General features: G+C 44.2%; 2 protein-coding genes across 7 annotated transcripts in view; one reads left to right on the top strand and one right to left on the bottom strand.

The window, feature by feature from the left end:
* The window catches only part of Ap4b1 (adaptor related protein complex 4 subunit beta 1), a 28,961-nt gene extending 23,431 nt beyond the window's left edge, over positions 1-5,530 (bottom strand). For 2 of the 6 annotated variants that reach the window (XR_004945187.1, XR_004945186.1), the window contains exons 1-4: positions 4,970-5,454; positions 3,050-3,274; positions 2,461-2,591; positions 1,937-2,084 (exon numbers count right to left, since the gene is read on the bottom strand). Coding sequence is in view for 4 of the 6 variants with exons in the window: in XM_036190003.1 (XP_036045896.1) it covers positions 1,937-2,084; positions 2,461-2,591; positions 3,050-3,274; positions 4,970-5,082 (617 nt within the window). In the remaining 2 variants the exon portion in view is untranslated. Of the gene's footprint in view, positions 1-1,936; positions 2,085-2,460; positions 2,592-3,049; positions 3,275-4,520 lie in introns of all 6 variants that reach the window. The other 4 variants (XM_036190003.1, XM_036190002.1, XM_036190001.1 and 1 more) reach the window with 4 other exon arrangements.
* A 91-nt stretch (positions 5,531-5,621) lies between these two features.
* Positions 5,622-14,144, top strand: Dclre1b (DNA cross-link repair 1B). The gene is given in 5 exon segments (XM_036191419.1): positions 5,622-6,116; positions 6,819-6,984; positions 8,514-8,696; positions 12,831-13,867; positions 13,869-14,144. Coding segments are annotated over 5 exon segments (1,620 nt in total). The 5' UTR covers positions 5,622-5,927; the 3' UTR covers positions 13,914-14,144.
* Positions 14,145-15,264: the final 1,120 nt, after the last annotated feature.

Here is a 15,264-nt window from a genome sequence, read left to right as displayed (position 1 = left end):
TAAGTTCATTCTCCAGAACACACATGGTAGAAGAAAGAAATGATTCCTAAAATGTCCTCTGACTTCTATACATATGCCATGGCACATGCTTGCATGGACACATGGACACACAGACACAGACACAGACACACACACACACACACAAACACACACACACACAAATAATAACAATGAGGTTTTTGGGTTTTTTTGGTTTTTTTTTTTTTTTTTTTTATTCTAAGGGGACTGGAGATATGACTCAATAGGTAAGAACATGTACCACATGTTATGCTAAGCCATCTCTCCAAGACCCCAGGATACATCCACAGGATATGAGTTTGATCCCCAGCAACCAACTATATCAGGTGGCTGGCAATCACCTATAACTCTTACTCCAGGAGGATCCAACCCCTCTGGCCTTTGGGGGCATCTACTTTCACATGCACATATCTACACACACACAAACACCCACACATGCACATACACACAAGTAAAAATCAAACATTAATCTTAAAAAGAAATTCCAAGACAACTTGATGGTACAATGCATACCTGTCTAAAACTAAAGATATGATCAATATATACCAGATCCAAAGTTTCTGAATTAATTTTTTCCCAGTACTGGAGACTGAACTCAGGGATCACACATGCTATCAAGTACTGGGGTTTTTGTTGTTTTGTTTTTGTTTGTTTTTTCCAGACAGGGTTTCTGTGTGGCCTTGGTTGTCCTGGAACTTGCTTTATAGACCAGGCTGGCCTTGAACTCACAGAGATCTACCTGCCTCTGCCTCTCAAGTGCTGGGATTAAAGTGTGCGACACCGCACCTATTGCTAGCAAATACTTTACTGCTGAACTATATTATACCTCTAATTTCACATTTTCTATATTTTTTCCAAGGTTTATTTATTTTTATTTATGTGTATGAGTATTTTGCCTACATTTAAGTGCACTGCATGTGGGCCTGATCCCCTAGGAGGTCAGAAGAGGGTGTTGGACCCCCTGAAACTGGAGTCATAGGTAGTTATGTGCTGTAAGATGTCTTTCTGTATACTGTGAATAAGTGTTGCTCTCATTGGTTGATAAATAAAACTGTTTGGCCAATGGCAAGGCAGAATAAAGTTAGGTGGTACATTCAAACTGAAGATGGGAAGATAGAGACAAAGGGTAGAGTTGGGGGAGATGCCAGCCTGATGCCTAAGAAGCAACAAGATGCCAGTAGACTGGTAACACCATGGCCACATGGCAACATATAGATTAATAGAAATGGATTAATTTAAGATGAAAGAGTTAGCTAGCAAGAAGCCTGAGGCACAGGCTATACAGTTTGTAATTAATCTAAGCCTCTGAGTGATTATTTTAAGTGGCTTCGAGTGCTCAGGTGGCAGAGATTTGTCCCAACTGTAGGTCTAGTCAGGACCAACAAACTTCCCCCTACAGTTGTGAGTCACCATGTGTGTACTGGGAACCGAACCTGAGTCCTCTGGAAGAGTAGTCAGTGCTTTTAACCACTAAGCCATCTCTCCAAGACCCCAGATTTTCTAAATTTTAAGGTAAATGGCTTAGTCTTAGGGGCATAATAGGTACTACAGAACGAATTTATCTCCACAGCTTGTTTTTACCATCTTTACATATTAAGAAAAGTAAGTCATATCAAAGAACTTCTCTCAATGAAATATGAGGAAATTAATAATTGCAGTAAACTTGAAGTCTGGGCTGGCAAAATGGCCCAGTGGGTAAAAGTGTGTGCTGTGTTAAGCCTGATGATTGGAACTCCATTGGAATCCACATAAAAATGGAAGGAGAGAATCAAGAACTCTAAGTTTCTACTGACCTTCACACTTTAAACCCACATCCCCAGCCCCATCCATCATACACAACAATAAAGTAAGACCTAGTTTAATTCATCAACAAGATCTTACCACGATTCATATCTCATAATAAAAAGAGCATCCAAACCTATTTAAGAGATGGTGTGCAATGGGCTTATTAATGACAACACCTCCTTCCTGTTTCAAAATTTCCTCTAGAGACCTCAGGCAGTTCACAACCACAATTGGATCCTGGTCACGCAGAAGACTGTATAACTCATTGACCAGAGCACCATCTAAAACAAAGACCAAAGATTACAAATCAAGAAAAGCTCAAGTCACATGGATAGAACCAAGGAACAAGCTATGTCTCTGCTAAAACAAAACCAAAACCAAAATAAAAACAAAAACCAAAGGCAAAAACAAACATCATTTTCAGTATCAGACAGGACACATAAATTAAGAAATTAATTTCTTTCAAAGGCTGAAAAAAGGAGCTAAAACAAAAACAGATGAAATTTTTTTTTTTAAAAAAAGCAAGCATCTGATTTAGAAAGACATGCATAGTCATGGAGACACATTATTATTTTCTACCAAGCAACAGTTTTTTCTTCCAAAATTACACACACAATAGAGACACAAATACATTATGAGCATGGCAGATGATCTTACCCACTTCAGAGTCTCCATGAAGATTATGCATCTTGGCACAGCCAAGGACTGCCACTCTTCTGACATAGGAAGCCTTATCCCGCAGACCATTAAGTACAGGCTGTTGGATATATTCCTGCACACCAGGCATCCTAAGAAACATCCTAGAGTCAGGCAGATCTTGAAATACTAGCTTTGACATAATTAAGCTCTTCTTCAATTAACAGAGGTTTAGTTTAAATATGATTTAATAAGTCATGTTTGAATGTATATCTATTAGATCACAAGAAATTGGAGAAAGCCTCTATTAAATTTAAAAAGCCATAATTTGACTTTTTGTTTGGAATAATGCTGCAGAGTCAGCACAAATTTTTATAGTAATAACTGATTAAGTATCTTTAACCAAAACTCAGAACTATTTTACCAAGATAAAGAAAACTACTTTTAATCAAACCAATTAGATACAGTTTAGAAAACCAAAGCAATGGCTGAAAATCTGAGTTCAAGGAAGAACAGTACTTTCCTTAGTATTAGGGAGTCGAAGCTGTTCTCATTAAGAATCTGCTAATTCATCAGCCACTGAGGACCAAGCAGGGAGTAAAGTGCTCACCTGAGGCTGCACATGCTCCGGAGTGCCAGTCCTCGCACCATTGGGTTGGGGTCTGAGCAGTCTTTACATAGCGTATTGATGGCCAAGAGTGCCAGATCTGGTTTCAAAGGTGCATATGTGCCCATGTACAGATAAACCAACTTCTTCTGAACAATATCTACAGTGGCACTGGCCTTCACCATTTCCATGAAAACACCAGACATGTCCAAGCCCTGAGTCATGTGCCTATAAGAAATATACAGAGCAGAAAGAAGTAAAACACACAATCTCCAATCTGTAAGAGGAGTTTTATTTATGTTCTGGTTATCTAACTAAATTATGATCTTTCAGAGAGATATAGTTGGGTCTACCTTGTCTATTACATCACACAAAACTTCCTGTTATGGGCCTGCAATCCTTAGTACATTGCAATGAAATGATATGGGGATGGTACATTTAACTTTAACATTTCAGAGATATGATATGGGGACATCTTTTGAAGGTACAGGCTGGAGAGGTAGCTCAATGGTTAGCTAGCATTTTGTTGCTCTTGCAAAAGAGCTGGGTTCAGTTCCCAGCACCCACATGGTAGCTCATAACCATCCATAACTATAGTTCCAGGGGATCTGATGCCTTCTGACATACACAGGCACCAGGCATACCCACTTACATATGCAGGAAAAACACTCATATGCATAACTTATTTTTAAAGTAAAAATAAAAAGCCAGGCATGGTGATATACAACTATAATCTGAACACTAGGAGGCATAGGCAAGTGGACCTCTGTGAGTTTGAGGTCAGCCTGGTCAACAAAGTGAGTTCCCAGGACAGCCAGGGCTGTCTCAGAGGAAAATAAAACTAAACAGAGCAGATGTAGCCTCAGATGTTTAGGAACTAAGAAGCCAGCGAAGAACATCACTGATTTCAAACCTCCAGTGTAAGTACTTGAATTAATGCACAGAACACAGACCAAGAAGATCCACACCCACATGCTGCTATGGCAGTCAGAAAACACTTCTTCACAGAATAGCTAACTGACCAGCTCTCCCAAGGCAAACGTGATACAGTTAACCATACATGCCATTGGGCATGAACAAGAACTGAACATTCATTTTGTTCCTTGGGTGACATGATAGAGTTTGGACTTCATTCCACTGATTATTGTTTCTAATGTGGAACCAAACTACTATATAGAATCAGCTAAGATGTTTATTTAAAACACAGTCCCTGGATTCTATCTCATCCTAACAAAATCAGAATCAATCCCTAGGTCACACTTTTTCATCCCAAGGGACTTTTGTCCCTTCTAACATTTTTGACCTATAGTTACAGATTATGTGTTCAAATGTATATAATAGAAAAATCCTAACAGAAGTGAAGAGACAATGTCACTTATTAATAAACTACCACAATAGGCTCTGGTAATGTTAGTCTGAGCCAACACTACAGTATTAATAATAAAGAGAGGATATTTAGAATTTTTCATACTACCTGACACTTGAAGGGCAGTGCCATCAAAGTTGACTATCATGCTTAGTGGGATGCCTGATGACATTCATAGCACAAATCCAGGCAAAACAGCAGGTTTGAGAAGAATGCTGGTACTATTTTGATCATATCTTTGAAGAACTAGCCAGGCAGAAATACCAAGCAAGCAGAGGGATATATAGGTCTGAATCTTACAAAAATGGAGAACGGTACTAGGTAAGCCATAGACCTGCTGAAGTCTGTGACATGAAGGAAACCTCTCAGCTGGGTAGGGAGACCGAAGTGTCAATGCAGAAATGCAGTCTCAAAGCCAAAAGATACACAGCTGCCATGTGTGGAAGGTTCACTGACTTTTTCAGAGTGGTGGCGGGAAGAGAGCCCTGAAGAGGGTGAAAAGTAGGGCGGGGTGGGGAAGGTGGAGGCGGGAGTTAGAATCCTTAGGCCGGCGATACCTAATCACTCGCTGGATGACATTCCGGTAGCGCAGCCTATCAGCCTGAATGTGAGGGTTGCACAGAGCCTTCTCCAGTTCCTTCACCACGTCCTCGGAGCCAAGGTATGGCATCTTCGCCAACAGTCACGGGACAGTTTCCACAGACCCGAGGGGGAACTCGCGGGCTCCTTCTAGTCCCGAGGTGAGAGCCTGAGTAAAGGAAATGTGGTCAGTGAAAACACTAAAGGCGAGGTTGTCCCTGGGCAGTGCCTTGTCGGAGCGGAACGCATACTTCTCCCCTCGGGCCTCCAGCGAGCCCGGACCTCGGCCCTTCAGGCGCCGACCCGAGCCCCGCGGGCCGTTCGCTCCGCCCAGGCCCTCTCCTCAACTATCTCTAGGCCCAGCCAGGCTTTCGCTGCCCCACCAGCTAGAGGCAGACGGAGCACAGCCTTCCTACCCAGCAGCACTAGCCGCCGAGGCCACGGCACAACGCCCCAGCCAGCTTCCTGCGGAAGTCCCGCCCCCTCGCCCTGAAGCTCACTGAGCCCCCGCCCTAGTGGCGCCGAGCGCCGAGCGCAGGCAGGACCGACCTTAGGACGCTCTTCCCCCCCCCCCCCCCCCCACTCGCCTCTTGGCGCAGGCGCGCAGCTGGCTACGCCGGAGCCGCGGCCGACCCTCGGAAATCGGCTACTCGGGTCTGTCTCCTCGCCGCCGCGCGCACTTTGTCCAAAGTGTGGGCCTAGGTTCCCGCGCGGCTGAGTGATGCTCTCAGGGCTCCTTCCGCGTCGGGCTCTTTCGCTTTGGCCGTCCCGAGCGCGGGCCACCTTCATTTTGCTCACTCTGTCTACTCCTTCCACTTCTGGGTTGTTTTCCCCTTGTCCTTGCGTCCGCATGTCGTCGGGACGCTGTCGTGGACGCCTCGCGCAGGAGTGCTGTTCCAGCGAAGCCCCCGCTGGTGACTTTCCAACCCTGCCACCATGAACGGGGTCGTAATCCCCCAAACGCCTATCGCTGTGGACTTTTGGAGCCTGCGCCGCGCCGGTGCCGCGCGGCTCTTCTTCTTATCCCACATGCACTCCGACCACACGGTGGGCCTGTCTAGCACTTGGGCACGGCCCCTCTACTGCTCCCCAATCACTGCCCACCTCCTGCATCGTCATCTACAGGTACTGGGGCTGGATTTGGCCTCTGAGACCTAGTTCAGAAATCTGGGTGGGGACTTCTGATCAGTCCCAGCTTGGGGATCACAGAGTGGGCGCCTTAAAGACTGAATTTTTGCAAATGTGGGAGTTGATCCCAGAATGAGACTAGCCTCCAGCTAGCTGACTTAGAGATTTTTAGCTGTAAATTTAGACAAGGAGATTATCCCTATCTTTTCATAAAGTGTCTCCCCAATTTGTTTTTAAGAATCCACCAGACTGAGAATTTAGCTCATTGCTAGAGCATTTGTTAAACATGTGCAGGTACCGTAATTTAGATTCCCAACACTCACCGCCCATTCCCAGTAATTCATCTATTGCACTAGATAAAAAACACATTATCTAACCTCGCCTCATTTTGTCTGATTGAGTAGATACGGCTGGTATGAGCCCTGGCAGCCTGATTGGAATTTTCTCTGACAGTTGCCTCCCACCCCTGCTGGGATTATGATGGAAGAAAGTTTGAGAATCTTTATTTAGATTTTCAGATTCTGAGTTTAAATCGATACAAAGGGTGGGGAGCCAGAAGAGGAAGGACAGATTGTTTGGGAATCCCTGTAAACAGCTTACATGAGAGTGTTTCAGGACTTGGTCAGCTTTCCTTGGGATGTTAGTCCCTGGTCCAGGAGAGGAGTCTGTGGTTACTAGGGTGACCAACTCTTTCCTCAGGTGTCTAAGCAGTGGATCCGAGCTCTGGAGATTGGTGAGAGCCATGTATTGCCTCTAGACGAAATTGGGCAAGAAACCATGACTGTGACCCTTATAGATGCCAATCACTGCCCCGGTTCTGTCATGTTTCTCTTTGAAGGATACTTTGGAACAATTCTCTACACAGGTGAGCTTCCCCCAAGGTGTCCTTGGTGATAATTTGTATATGCTCTAACAAATAAAGCTTGTCTGAAAATCAGAGTGCAGAGCTAAGCCCCTAGTTAGCCTTAGAGGCCAGGCAGTGGTGGCACACACCTTAATCCCAGCACCTGAGAGGCAGAGGCAGATGGGTCTCTGTGAGTTCAAGGCCACCCTGGGCTACACAAGATTGATCCAGTCTAAAAGAGAAACAGAGCCAGGCACTGGTGGCACACACCTTTAATCCCAGCACTAGGGAGGTGGATACAGGAAGTGATATGGCTGGGCAGTGAGAGGAATATAAGGTGGGAAGAGACTGGAGCTCAGGCCCCATTCAGTCTGAGGATTTGTAGAGACAGGATCTTGCCTCCTTTTTAAAGTCTGAGGATTTCATAGAGGTAAGAACTAGGGCAGGGCGGTGGTGGCGCACACGTTTAATCCCAGCCCTCAGGAGGCAGAGGCAGGTGGATCTCTGTGAGTTCGAGGCTAGCCTGGTCTACAAAGTGAGATCTAGGACAACCTCCAAAACTACACAGAAAAACCCTCTCTCGAAAAACCAAAAAAAAAAAAAAAAAAAGGAGAACTAGGGCGGCTGCTCTGCTCCTGTGATCTTTCAGCTTTCACCCTGATGCCAGGTTTTTATTAAGGCCAATTAGGATTTGTGCTACAGACCCTCTCACTTTCCAGCTGTGTGATTTCTGCCTTCACTCAGAAGACTAGGCCTTGAAGCTTCCTCCCTTATAGGCACAGTGACCCTTTTCGACTGACTGACCATCTAAACCCTGTTAAGAATATGCAAGTATTCTTCTAACTAGGGCAGGGTGGTGGTGGCACACACCTTTAATCCCAGTACTTGGGAGGCAGAGGCAGGCCGATCTCTACAAATTCCAGGCCAGCCTGGTCTACGTAGTGAATTCTAGGACAGCCAGGCCTATGTAGAGAAAGCCCATCTCTCAGGAAACAGCAAACAAGGGCGTTGGGGAGATGCTTAGCAGTTAAGAGCACTGGCTATTCTTCCAAAGGACCCTGGTTCAAGGCCCAGCACCCAAATGGCAGTTCACAACTGTCTGCAGCTCCAGTTCCAGGGGATCTGGCATCCTTGTGTAGATATACATGCAGGTAAAACCCCAATGTACATAATAAATGAATCTTAAAAACAATCCAAAAAATAGCAACCAAATAAATAAAAGTGCCACAAGAGCAGGATAGACCTTTTTTTTTTTTTTTTTTTTTTAAAAACAAAGAAGCTATATTGTAGGTACAGTTCAGTGCCAGGAAACAGTTTTTCTATATATTGTAGGTACAGTTCAGTGCCAGGAAACAGTTTTTCCATATATTGTAGGTACAGTTCGGTGCCAGAAAACAGTTTTTCCATATATTGTAGGTACAGTTCGGTGCCAGGAAACAGTTTTTCCATAAACCAGGAACCAGTGCCCATCTGTTGCTAAAGGTGGGAGAGGCTGGTCTCCTATCCTTGGTCTTTGTCCCCTGCTCCCACCTCCTATATTGATCCTCTAGGTGATTTTCGATTTACACCATCCATGCTGAAGGAGCCTGCCCTGATCCTGGGGAAACAGATTCATACTTTATATCTAGACAACACCAATTGCAATCCAGCCCTTGTTCTTCCTTCCCGACAAGAAGCTACTCGGCAGATTGTCCAGCTCATTCGACAGTTCCCACAGCATCACATAAAGATTGGTGAGTGGTTCCCTTTCTCTCTGTTTTTTTATTTTATTTTATTTGGTTTTTCGAGACAGGGTTTCTCTGTGTAGTTTTGTGCCTTTCCTGGGACTCATTTGGCAGCCCAGGCTGGCCTCGAACTCACAGAGATCCACCTGCCTCTGCCTCCTGAGTGCTGGGATTACAGGCGTGAGCCACCACTGCCCGGCCCCCTTTTTCTCTCACTCATGCTGAGTGAATCTAAACTCTTTGAAGGTTCTCATTGTTTTCAAGTCTTTGTGCAGGTCTTGCCTTCCTTGTAAAACCTCCTATGATAATTGTATTTAACATTGAACCTCCCAGCTGGCCTGGTGGCCCAAACCTTTAATCTCAGCACTCAGGAGGCTGGGATTCAATGGAAGCAGCCTATTCTATATAGTGAGTTCCAGTGAGAAAGACTCTGTCTCAAAAAAAATAAAATTAAATAAAATTGAACCTGCCCATCTTCATTCTCATCCCTTCCCCAAGCTCTGGCATTAAATCTAGGGTCTCACATATGTTAGGCAGGTACTGTACCATTCAGTCTCTTCTTTAAAATGTTTGTATTTTTAGTGCTAAGATTACAAACATGTGCTAGCACGACCAGTTTGCATGGTGCTGGGATTGAACCCAGGGGTTTTGTACGTGCTAGGCAAGCACTCTGTCAACTGAACTACACCCTGAGCTCCAAATTTACTCATTTTTTTAGTATTCTTCACCTCCCGGTGTATTGGTACATATTTAAATATGCTGTTGCTTATGTACACATACACCTGATAATGTACACATACACCAACGTGAACTATAACTCCTTAAGGAACCCTTAAGATAGCCGGGTACTGGTGGCATGCACCTTTAATCTCAGCACTTGAGAAACAGAGACGGGCAGATCTCTGAGTTTGAGGCCTGTAGAGTGGGTTCCAGGATAGCCAGGACTTCACAGAGAAACCTTGTCTCGAAGAAAAGAAAAAAAGAGAAAGAAAGAAACAGACAAAGGGAGAAAAGAAACCCTTAAGAGGGCTGGAGGGACAGCTCACTGATTAAAAGCACAGGCTACTCTTTCAGAGGACTCAGGTTCAATTCCCAGCACCCATATGGCAGCTCACAACTGCCCCCTAACTCCAGTTACAGGGAATCCAGTGCTTCTTCTCACCTCCGTGGGCTCCTGCACACATGTGGCATACAGCCATACACTCAGGCTCACATACATACACATAAAGTAAATAAATAAATAGTTTTTAAAAAAGAAAAGAAACCCCCAAAAACTAAGGAAGCTTTGTGTGTCAGAGAAGCAGCAGCCTGTGTGACAGATGCAGAGTAGGCAAGGAGACTTGAAAGGCAGGAGTAATTGGAGTATTAAGCCCTTGGAACTGGTTCTTTTGATTTTGTTTTTTTTGTTTTTGTTTTGTTTTGGCTTTTCAAGACAGGGTTTCTCTGTGTAGCTTTGGTGCCTGTTCTGGCTCTCCTTCTGTAGCCCAGGCTGGCCTCCATCTCACAGAGATCCACCTGGCTCTGCCTCCTGAGTGCTGGGATTAAAGGCATGCACCACCACCGCCCAGCTTGGAATTGATTCTAATCTGAATAAAGAGCTGTTGAGTAGTTTCAAGTAGAAGAAGAACGGTATTCCACTTAATTGTTTCATAGTATATATTCCATAGTTTCCATGTTCATTCCTTTTCATTTTTACTGTTTCTTCTGCTAGAATGTAGGTTCTCACATGACAAGGTTCTTTATTTCTTAAGGTACATCCCAAGTGCCTACATAGTGAGAGAGAGATAGTCAGTACATATTTGCTATGTGAGTGAACAAAGGGATTGCTGTGCTTCAAATAGGTGTGTAGAGAAAACAGCTATTTGCTTGTTCTGGTAACTCCACAGTGGTACCCAATATCTTTGGGACTCTTGAAGTTGTGTTTTGAAAGATAGTTTATGAAAATCAACTTTTCTTTAAAAAAAAAACAAAAAAAAACAAAAAAACCAGCTTTTGTTCTAAATAACTTCTTTGGTTGTTCCAAAAATTGTCGGTCCTCAAGAGAGGAAACTGAATGTCTTAAAGCATATGTCACAGCTCTGAAAGGAGTTTCAAGATGGCCTTAAATAAAGATAATGAAGAACTATATACCTCCCAGGGAGTGACCAAACTGGGAAATGTCCCCTGCCCTCAGGGTTACCTAACTATTCATGAAGAAACACTGTCTGACTGAAGTACGGCATGCAGCATTGTCTCAGAGAAGCACAGCTGGTTAGAAGAGTCCCTGTGGTAGGCTGGCTTGATTGACTTTGCAAAAATAAAATTAGTCTGTAATGTACCACATAGCCAGAAGGCAGTAGAGATACAAACCTGAGAAATATGGTGTCTGGCTTTAAGCGCTCCCTGTTTATTAAGGAAGGGCCCCAAGAAGGAAAAAGAGAGAGAGCAGAAAATCTTTTGCTCAAAAGGGTAAATTAGAAGCACAATCAGGGGAGTGGATATAAAACAAACATTTTTTAAGGTTGCGGTTTAGTGGTGAGGTGGTGAAGTCTGAGAACAGTGGTTAAATACCATCTGCTGGATCTGTTACCATAGCCATTGCTAAAATTCACATCTCATTTCTTCTGTGTGTACACCTTTTGTCCTTCTAGATGGAACTTCTGTTTCCCACCTCTCACCCAGGCACTTAACAGTCCTGCGATATTTTTTCATAAAGTCATGTTTTGATCATAGTATTCTGATGATTAAAATTCATCACTTTCCTACCTCACACTGAGAGCAGCCCCTGCTTCATCTACAGCATTAAGTCCTAACTCCTTTTCACTACTTGGAAGGCCCACTAATAAATGACCTTGGCTTGTCTTTCTAGTGTCATACCTCACTAATCATCTTTACTTTAGTAACACTGAGGTGGCTCCTCTTAAAATATTTTCCACTATACCCTTTCCTTGCTGGCCAGCCCTGACCCATCCTTTAAGATATGGCTCAGTTTCCTTTCAGCCAGAATGATCACCTTCCATTAATTTGCCAAAATGGCAAGCACAAAGGTAAGAGGAAATGGACTATGTATAGCCTCTAAGCCTTTTGGAAAACATGGAGTTGTTCCTTTGGCTACGTATATGTGAATGTTTGGGCAGAGGGATATTTGACATTAAGGGATTGGGTTCTAGTCAAAAAGGAATGTCCTGTGACTGTTACAGTGGCAGAGCTGAAGAGTCTCTACCCAGAAGGCTATTGGCATTGTTGTAAACAAGCAAGTTAGAGATAAGATTCTCTCCAGGAGAACTGAACACATTGAGCACATGAAGCACTAGATGGAGTGAGGGAACATACAGAACAGGGAAGGAAAACGATCAGAAAGATAAAGGTCAAACAGGAAAGTACTGGGTTCAGCTGAAGTGCTCACCTGTGCTACCCAGAGAAGCACTCTTTGTGGGAACCAGTGGGAAGGAGCCGAGCTGATCTGTGAATTCATGACTTAATAGACATAGATAAATAAGTCACCTCTGGATTGTACGAGTGAGGTGTTGTTGTTGTTGTTTAAATGGAATGCTTCATGAATGTATATGTCATCCTTGTTCAGAAGTCTTGCTAACTGATTCCAGTTTTAGTACATGGGCTGCCAAAGTGAGCACAAGTGAGTTGTTTTTAAATTTTTTTATTAAATGGAAGTGTGTTGTTTTCTCCCCCAAAGAAATATTTAAATTTTCCATCACCTACCAAAAAAAAAGAAAAGAAAAGAAAAGAAAAGAAAAGAAAAGGACCTGGCTCAGCTGTACAGAAGCTTTTCCTAATTTCATCAACTGGCAGCTACTTCTGTGCCTTTATAACATTGTATGCCTGTGTGTGACATTACCCTTCATTACATTGTTTCTGAGTCTGCAGATGGGTGGTACTCCTGGAGAGTTTAAGCCTTCTTAATCTGTCTGTTCCCACGGTGCCTAACGCTTGGTAGATGCTTTCTCTTGTGGAACTGAAAGGGTGAATGGATTTTGTGTGCTCCATACCTGCATCTGCTATGTATCTTAAATGCATTTCCTTGATACACTTCCTAGATTGCACATAGATGTTATGAATCTTAGTTAAACATTTGGTTGACTGGGAGTCTTGAATCCCTTCATCATCTTCTCTGTCTTCCTCCCCACCCCTCTGAACATACTTTAGGACTCTACAGCCTAGGAAAAGAAGCACTGCTAGAACAGCTAGCCCTTGAGTTTCGGACCTGGGTGGTATTGAGTCCTCAGCGCCTGGAGTTGGTGCAGCTGCTGGGCCTCGCAGATGTGTTCACAGTCGAGGAAAAAGCGGGGCGCATCCATGCTGTAGACCACATGGAGATCTGCCATTCTGCCATGCTTCAGTGGAACCGGACTCACCCTACCATTGCTATTCTCCCCACAAGCCGGAAGATACGAAGCCCTCACCCAGACATCCACACCATCCCTTACTCTGATCATTCATCTTACTCCGAGCTTCGGGCTTTCGTTGCCGCTCTGAGGCCTTGCCGGGTGGTGCCCATTGTTCGCCAGCAGCCTTGTGGAGAGTTCTTTCAGGACAGCTTGAGTCCCCAGCTCTCTATACCCCTGATTCCACCCTCTGTGCAGCAATACATGTGTTCCTCCTCTAGGGAAACGAGCATGCTTTGGCAGTTAGAAAGGAGACTAAAGAGGCCAAGAATCCGGGGTGTTGTGTTTGAATCCCCGGAGGAAAAAGCTGAGCAGGCTAAAGTTGACAGAGACTCGAAGAAGCACAAGAAAGAAAACCTCTCTCCCTGGCCTGGGGACCTTGAGAAGCTCTGCCCCCATCCTCTGCAGGCCAGGAAGCAGTTGTTCCCAGACTTCTGCGGAAAAGAATGTGATGAGCCAATCCTTTTTTGTGACTCCGAGAAGATAGTGACTGTGTTGCCTGCCCCCTTGGAATTTTCAATGCAATTACAGCCTGTAGATGAGTTTCTCTCTCCAGAAACCAGGGAGGAAATTGACTTGGGGTCTCCCGTGATACCTAGGGGAGGCAATGCCTCACGAGCTCGAGGGAACCAAAGTGACAGGATAGGCTATGATTCTCCCCGGTCTCACGTTAACAAAGACACTCATCTAGCTACTGAGTCCAGGGACCTGGCGCTAAAATACCTTCTTACTCCAGTGAATTTCTTCCAAGCAGGGTTCTCTTCCAGGAACTTTGACCAGCAAGTGGAAAAATACCAGGAGAGTACAGTGTAACAATCCTGTTGGATCAGCGCTCCAGTTTTGAAAACTGGATGATGGCTAGTGGCAGAAGCTCGTTTGGTGTCTTCTGTTACAGAGCCCTGCGGTTCCACCCTGGAGGACCTCTTCTGAAGCTTGTCTATGGGGTTCTGGTGCCGATGAAACCCGTAGCTTTATAGCTCATCATTATTATTTATATCAGTTTTGTTATATTTAACAAAACTTGTCATTATATACTATTCAGTGTTCATAAGCACATTAAAAGTTCTTAGAAGTCCCCTAGCAACTTAATCTGTTCAACTTGGTTTAACCCAGTTTTTCTTAAACTTTTATCAATATGCACTTTTTTTTTTTAAAGTGGAAAAAGTAGAATCTGACTCAAAAAAGAACCAGGTTTGTCCCATGCGTCTTATTCCTCAAGTCCCCTTCATTCTCTTCTTAGATAAAAAGTCCTTAGGTTGTTTATTTTCAAATTGTAAATCATGGTGCTGGAGGATAAAGTGGTATCCCAGGCTCTATGTTCTAATTCTGAATGTCACTGACTTCCTGTGACCCTATCCAGGTAACTTCCTGTCTCTGCCCTCAGGGAGGGAACAGAAAACCATAAAGAGGCCTTGAAACTATTGAGAAAATAACCCCTTCCTCCTTCATGAAAGGGGCTAGTAACAGTCATGAAAGATCCATCTGGAACAAAGCCATTTGGGGGTTAGGGACCCCACAACCAAGTTGGTGCATGCAATAAGCTGAACATTAAGGCTTAGAATATGTCCGAGCTACTGGATACTTGGAGACGTTACTTTGTTAAAATAAAGCTATAAAAGAGAAATGTGCTGCCAGATATTCCTCTGATTGTTCACATAGCTGGGATTTTGCCCCCACCCCCACCAATTTGAGTTAGGAAGCCAGAGCACAGAGCTTGTTTGTTTTAGTATCCAGGGGAGAGACCAAGGAGCCAGCTGGCTGGAACAGGTCAAAGTGTGCAGTTTACGCTGCCCTGCTCATAACCTAACAAAATGCCAAACCATTAAGCAAGCCAGCTGATAGCATGGCCCTGAGGAAATGTGCTCTAGGAGGATGCAGGCGAGGAGCTGGGCTTAGGGTCAAAGCAGTTTCAGTGTGAACCTTGAGCCTTAGCAATGAAGAAGACTGTCTCTTACCCTCAGGAAGGAGAAGTGAGGTTTAGTGCTCGGTGCTGTTCCTTTCAGTGACCTTCCTATAAACCTCTAAGGGCCTCACAGGAGCTGCAGCAAGTGAGTGAGGTGTGTGGTACAGCAGGAAACCTGGACATTGTCTGCTGGAATCTAGGGCACCTGACAAGTAGTTTAAATAGAGGATCCTTACTCAGCTGTAAAGTGGAAGCTGAGATGCCTATCTCCCATGATAGTTATGCAGATTAA

Source organism: Onychomys torridus, chromosome 6 (assembly GCF_903995425.1).
Source record: "Onychomys torridus chromosome 6, mOncTor1.1, whole genome shotgun sequence".
Taxonomy (NCBI): domain Eukaryota; kingdom Metazoa; phylum Chordata; class Mammalia; order Rodentia; family Cricetidae; genus Onychomys; species Onychomys torridus.
Note: the sequence above shows the minus strand (reverse complement) of the source record. Positions and strands in the feature narration are given on the sequence as shown.